Below are 6,848 nucleotides of genomic sequence, written 5' to 3'. Positions count from 1 at the left end.
AAAGAGGAAAATTTAAAAGCATAGAGAAATGATTCTTCAAATACATGAGAGTATCAATAAATTTATAGCTGATTTGTCATCAGTGGAATAATATTTAAAGTCTTGAAAGAAAAAAGTCAACCAATAATTCTATACCCAACAAAACTATCCTTCAAGAATGAAAGAGAAATTAAAATTAATGTCTATATAAATGAAAGATAAAGGAGTTCACTGCCAGCAAGAACTTCCCTGAGAAATGATAAAAGAAGTCTAAAACGAAAAGAAACTCAAAGCCATAGGAAGAAATAAAGCACACTGGTAAAGGTAACCACACAGGTAAATATAAGAACAAGCATTACTGTACTTTTAATTTATAACTTCTCTTTTTTCCTATATTACCTGTAAGGCAGATACACAAGATAAATCTTGTTTGGGGCACGCAGTGTATGGTGGGGTCAATGTGACAGTGTTAGTCACTCAGTGTGTCCAATTCTTTGTGACCCCATGGACTGTAGCCGACCAGCTTCCCCTGTCCATGGAATTCTCCAGGCAAGAATACTGGAGAGGGTAGCCATTCCCTTTCCCAGGGGACCTTTCCCGCCCAGGGGCTGAACCTGGGTCTCCTGCACTGCAGGCAGGTTCTTTACCGTCTGAGCCACCAGGGAAGCCCGTCCTGGCAAGGACAATAGAAAGGAGGAGCAGACATGGAGCGCATACTACTGAAACTAAGTTGGTGTTAGTCAAACTAGACTGTTACAAGTTTTCTTTTGATTTGAATGCTAATTTTAAAATAAAGTTTATAAGAAGTATGGTGTCACGGTGGAAAAACTATGAAATCAAATAAGAAAAAAGGCTGAAATTGCCTCACAGCACACCAGCTTTTATCCTGACTGAGTTGAAAAACAATTTTTTTTTTTTAACCACAAATAAGATCTTTTATTTGTCACCATTAAGAGTCTGCATTTTAAACCGATTCTTGGACTGGTGGATCATATCCATCAGCTCGTTCAACTTTAGCACCTGTCTCATCCCCAGTAGCTTTTCCAGAACTACTACCTTCACCATGTAGCTCCATGAGTTTTCCCAATTCAAATTTGGGCTTCTTCAGCATTTTCACTTTTCTAACGAAGACATCATGGAGCGGATAAATAGATTGGCAAGCCTTTTCTATGTCTTTTCCAATGCTATCTGGAATCAATTTATTGACCACCTCTTTCAAGTAATTTGTCTGTACCTCTCGGGTCATGATTTCCATCATCTTCTTGCGGATCTGGTGCACCTGCTGGTGCTGGGCATAAGAGGTCTTCCGAATCTGATTGTTGCACTTTTTAGTAAAACCCACACAGAACAGACGAAGCAAGTAACCATCAGTAGTCTTGATGTCAACGTGAGCTTCAATCATGGTCTGCCATTTTTTGACCATGGAGCACATTTTGTCACGGGTAAGATCCATACCATGAAAGTTAGTCAGGCAGTTTTTGCCCTGAACATCCTCAGTAATTAGCTTGAATTTTCTAAATGCTACTTCATCATTCTGCAGATCAGCAAGACTCACTTCAAAAACACGACCTTTGAGGCCATCAGATGCGATTTTGGTTCCTTGAGTTCTCGTGACCAATGTTTCCCCAATATTCCTTATATTGAACATAGCTGGTGCTTTCACATCATACCAATCTTTTTTAGAAAATGGGTCAACCACTTTCTTCTTGGCTCCCTTTTTGCCTCCTTTCGTAAGGCGCTTGTTCTTGCCAACCGCCATGGTGCCGCTCAGAGAGCCAAAAGGCTGAAAAAATTTTTTTAATATTTCCTAGATATTTAGATATTTTCTAGAAGAGTCAGACTATAGAGGGGAGCATTTCAGACAGGGGGAATAATATGAGTGGCAGAGAAGTTTTGTGGTTTTTTTTTTCCTTTTTCTCAAAGAAATCGGTTCTCCTTTGCTTAACAAGATTTTTCAGAGTACTTTGGATATCAAAGACACTAGAGCACAAGAATTAAGAAACAGACTCTGAGCTAACCTATCCAGATTTCAATTTGGACCTATCATTTAGTTTCTGTGTAATCTTGGACAATCTTTCAATACCTCAGTTTCTTTATCTGTAAAATGGGAATAATAATAGTACCTATTTCATGAGGTTGTTGTGAGGAATAAATGTTAATACACATAAAGCACTTAGAACAGACTCTGGAATATAGGTAAAGCCTAACAAATATTATTTCTTCTTATAATCATACAATCATCTAAAAATTTCCTGAGAGGTTCCAGCAAGTTCTACAACTGTAGCAATAAATAAAATGTAAAATTCTTTACCTTATTTCACAGTCTAACCAATCAATCCATTTCCTATTAGATGCAGATAATTCTTATCTAAGATTCAGAACAAGTGTAAAGAGTCAGACACAACTGAGTTACTGAGCTGACTGAAAGCCTATCAATATTTTGGTAGTGCTTATTTAAAAAAAAAAGTCTTCCATCAGCATTGCCAACTAAAGACTGTTACCCGCCATCAGCTCTACAAGGATTAAGTCACTAGCCACTGCAGTGGCTGACCTTTAACACACCCTGAAAGGAGTTCAGGGCAGAGATCAGCAATGAAGCACTCTGTGCTCTGGGAAAACTGAAAGAATAGACCTTTAAATAGTTAGGTATTTTCAGGAGAAACTTTTTATAAACCTGGATTCTTTCACCTTCCCATACTTAGAAAAGTACTAAAACCATAAACTAAGATGTCTGTCCCTCCTACTATCAACAACCTTGTAACAAGATATGTGCTTTACGTAGCCCTTCACCAAAATCACATTTATAGTGACCACCCACATATGTACTAAGCAGTTCCTCAGAGCTATCTGAGAGGTGGTCTCCTCAGGTACAGTTCCCTGGAAGTCCCCAAATGAAACCCACAGCTCTCACATTGGGCATTTTTATTTCAGTAAACAGAGCAATAATGCAGTTAGTTCTAACAGCTTTCTTCTAAACCAGCATCACAGCATTTGTATCTTCCTGTCATTGCCATTTCCACAGGATATACAACAGGATATAAACTCCCATGCAGCTATCTAGAAAGCTAAACTGGTTAGCCATGTGAGATTTATTCACCCTTTAGTTATCCATTCAATAGATACTGAGTACCATTAATGTGCCAAGTACTGGGAAAACAGGAATAAACAAAACAGACAGGAACCTCAGCTGACATTCTGACAGGTAACCACAGATGGGGAGGCGGTTGTCCAGGGAAGCATGGGACCTGGGCAGGCAGGAACAGGGTTACTGTTCTTATCTTGCTTCCTTCCTGACCCCTCTGATTTGGAACCATATTATATCACATTGTATTCAACTCAAGACTCCTGGTCCAGAGGTAAAAACCATGCAAGTGAATTCCTTAAGTCCCTGATACTTCTCACCACCATCACCCAGTCTCCCAGGCCAAAAACCTAGGAACCAAAAATGACTCCATCTCTTGGTCATATCCAAAGACAAACACTGTAATCACACAAGAGCCATGCTAGCAAAGATGAGTTGAGAGCTGTGTATCTAGATGACCTTTTTTCAAAAAGGATCTCCATCTTCTCAGGGTGATTTAACTAGATTCCTATCTGAGGCAGAAACGAAACCACTGTCCTCCAAAATCTGGCTTCCCAATTTGAGTCTTGGTTTGGACAAGCCATTCAACCTCTCTGACGGTTTCCTCAACTGTTAAATGGGGACAGTAATGCACACACCTACAGGGCTGCAATGATACATGAGTTAAAGACACGAAAAGTGCTTAGAACGCCTGGCACGTATGAAGCGCTCAACACACAGTGAAAAACGTGAACCTCCCAACATTCCGTTCAGTGGTTCATTTTATCTAGAGAGGATCACATCTATGAAAAGTACAACCCAACAGGTGAGTGCATAATTATCACAGCACACCAAGCAGAGAGGCGCATTTGGAGGGTGGGAGAGGCATGTCTCAGGCCACAGTTAAGGGCCTGGGCTGGTTGCAAGATTTGGCTTTTCCAGGAGCTTGGAACCCTACCTATCAACTGGTGCTTTCTGCAAAATGTCCCAGGAAGACTCTGCCTCCCACCCCCCTCACGCCACCCCCAGCTTCCACTTGTTTTCCTTTAAAACTGATTCAACTGACACAGTGGGGGAAGGAGAGGGTGGGATGAATTAAGAGAATAGCATGGAAAGATATACATTACCACAGGAGACCTGGGTTCATTCCTTGGCTTGGGAAGACGCCCTGGACAAAGGAATGGCTACCCACTTCAGTATTCTTGCTTGGAGAATTCCATAGGCAGAAGATGCTGGTGAACTACCGTCCATGGGCTCATAAAGCGTTGGACACAACTGAGCTACTGACACACACATATACATTAGAACAGATAAAATAGATAGCCAATGGGAATTTGCTGTCTGACACCGGGAGCTCAACCCAGTGCTCCTGACAACTTAGAGGGTTGGGGTGGAGTGGGAGATGGCAGGGGGGTGCAGGAGGGAGGGGATACACATATATATATAAACCTGTGGCTGACTCATGCTGATGGATGGCAGAGGACAACACAATAGTGCAGAGCAACTGTCCTCTGATTAAAAAAAAGAAAGGAAAAAAATGATTTACCTAAGGAAGTATGGGCCTCGAGGCCAGGGCCTAATGTGGCTAACAAGGCCCTGGCCTGGTGCTTCCCATACAGAGTCCCCCAAACCCTGTGTCAAAGGAGACCCATCAGGAGAAGCACACTGCCAGCCCTTCTCACAGCTGGAAAACTCTCCCTGTAGCTTGGCTCTCCCCTCTCCATCTGCATTAGAAGTACACTGACCCTGCCCTGGAGAGGACGCTGCAGAGGATCACTGAGGGGCCACTGGTATTCCTTTCACAGCACGTGGTTCTTTCTCCCTGAAGACCCCGCTCCCCAAGTGGTCAGAAGCCTGCATTTCAGCAGCACAACATGCTTCACCCTGAGGCTGGCGGCTCTGGGTGAAAACAAGCCAGGGCTGCAGGACAACTCGACAGACATCCAGGGGCCTCGAGGGCAAAGGGGAGTAAGTCCAACAGGGAAAGACAAACGCTGCATATTCTCACTTACAGACAGAATCTTTTTTTTTTTTTTTGCCACACTGCACGTCTTCTGGGATCTTATTTTCCCAACCTGTGTGGAATCTTAAAAAGCCAAACTCATAGAAATAGAGTAGCATGGTGGTTGCCAGAGGCTGAGCGGCTGGGAAACTGGATAACGATTTCCACTGGCTACCTATAGCCAATTCCCACTGGCTATCTATTCTAACTGTGGTAGTGTGTGTGTGTGTTAGCCAGTTGCTCAGCCCTGTCCAGCTCTTTACAACCCCATGGACTGCAGCTCGCCAGGCTTCTCTGTCCATGGACTTCTCCAGGCAATTGTTGGTCAAAGTGTACAAACTTCCAGCTATAAGTTAAGGATCTAAGATACAGCATGATGACTTAAAACTAACAGTATATTGTATCACATATTTTAAAGTTGTTAAGAGGGTCAATCTTAAATGTTATCACCACACCAAAAAAGGGTAATTATCAGTGGGGATGGAAGCACTAACTAACATCATTTTGGCCACATTTTGCTATAAATATAACACATATAGCAAACTGTACACCTTAAACTTATATATGTCGATAATATCTCAATAAAGCTGGAAAAAAGTACCAAGATCTGTGGTTTCTCCCCAGCTGCCTGTCCCACTGAAGTCTAGAAAACTAGAAACGTTTTTTCTTTGACATTTTAAAATCAAATTCAAGAAATCAGTTTCCTTGCTGTGACTACAGAAATGCTAACTGTTTGGATGATTATTCCTCTTTCTTATCTGATGACATCTCTGTGAGGATAGGGGCTGCAGCTTAATCAACTCTGCATTCCTAGCACTGAATACAGAAACTAGCCTAAGAAAAGGCTGTTGAATAAATACATAAGTAAATTCTATCTTTATAGCATCTACTGACATCTAAGAATTCCAAATTAGAAGATATAAAACTTACATATAAAATGTATGATAGATATCTTAAGAACAAATAAACTGCAAAATCAGTTATGCACTACATACTACACGGAATTTGATGAAAATTAGCACTCTCTTCAAATAAAAAAAAATGTACTGTAAAACACGCATTGTTATTCATTGGTATGAACACAGAACCAATAATTAATTCTAGCTTTCACTATTATAGGATGCTTATATTTTCCAGTTTATGAAGTGGGAGAAACAACAGTTACCTCATTGAATTTCTGTGAAGATTAAATGAGTTAATACATGAATAGTACTTGGGATAGTGCCTGGCAGACAGTGACCACTTAAGAAATGTTAGCTATTATTATAGCTGTTACCATTATCAGGCACTGTCCTGGCTAAGACTATTACCAGAGTCAGAGAGAAGTTCATTTCGTTAATCTGCCTAGAAAAGTATTAATAGAAGCAAGATGCACATATAGCCTATCCCCTTGACAACAAAATTTGCCCTCAGAGCTTTAGATCTTCTAAAAGCCATTAATGGAGTCTCATTATGTAAAAATTGCCTATAAATTGTTTGTTTCTTAGAATGTGATGGTACCTTGAAGCAGAAATATATACTTCGCAGACCCTAAATGAAGCCCAAAAGAAGTGAATTAGCAGCCTCACTCAAAGGTTCTTTAAAAAAAAAAAATTCAGAGAGCAATTTTTACCTTCTCTTCAGGCCGGATGCTGATGGTCCTGATTCAGAAAGGTCTGGGGCACTTTTATCTGACATGGGCCTGTGTGTGCGCCAGAACTTCAGATGACTACTGTTTGGGTCAAAAATAGTCGCTGAGAAACAAAAACCAAGATACCACTGAGAACAGAAAGCAGAAGTATTCTCAAAGTTGCTCCATTTGCCCTC

The 6,848-nt window shown here is 41.0% G+C and overlaps 1 protein-coding gene across 1 annotated transcript; it reads right to left on the bottom strand.

Moving 5' to 3' along the window:
- Positions 1 to 898: 898 nt before the first annotated feature.
- On the bottom strand, positions 899 to 1,766 carry LOC120858329 (40S ribosomal protein S3a-like). Its single transcript, XM_040234362.1, has one exon. The coding sequence runs from the start codon at positions 1,736 to 1,738 to the stop codon at positions 944 to 946; it is 795 nt and encodes a 264-aa protein (XP_040090296.1). The 5' UTR covers positions 1,739 to 1,766; the 3' UTR covers positions 899 to 943.
- Positions 1,767 to 6,848: the final 5,082 nt, after the last annotated feature.

This window comes from Oryx dammah, unplaced genomic scaffold (genome assembly GCF_014754425.2).
Source record: "Oryx dammah isolate SB20612 unplaced genomic scaffold, SCBI_Odam_1.1 HiC_scaffold_29, whole genome shotgun sequence".
Lineage (NCBI taxonomy): Eukaryota > Metazoa > Chordata > Mammalia > Artiodactyla > Bovidae > Oryx > Oryx dammah.
The sequence above is the reverse complement of the archived record's forward strand: the minus strand, read 5'-3'. Positions and strand labels throughout refer to the sequence as shown.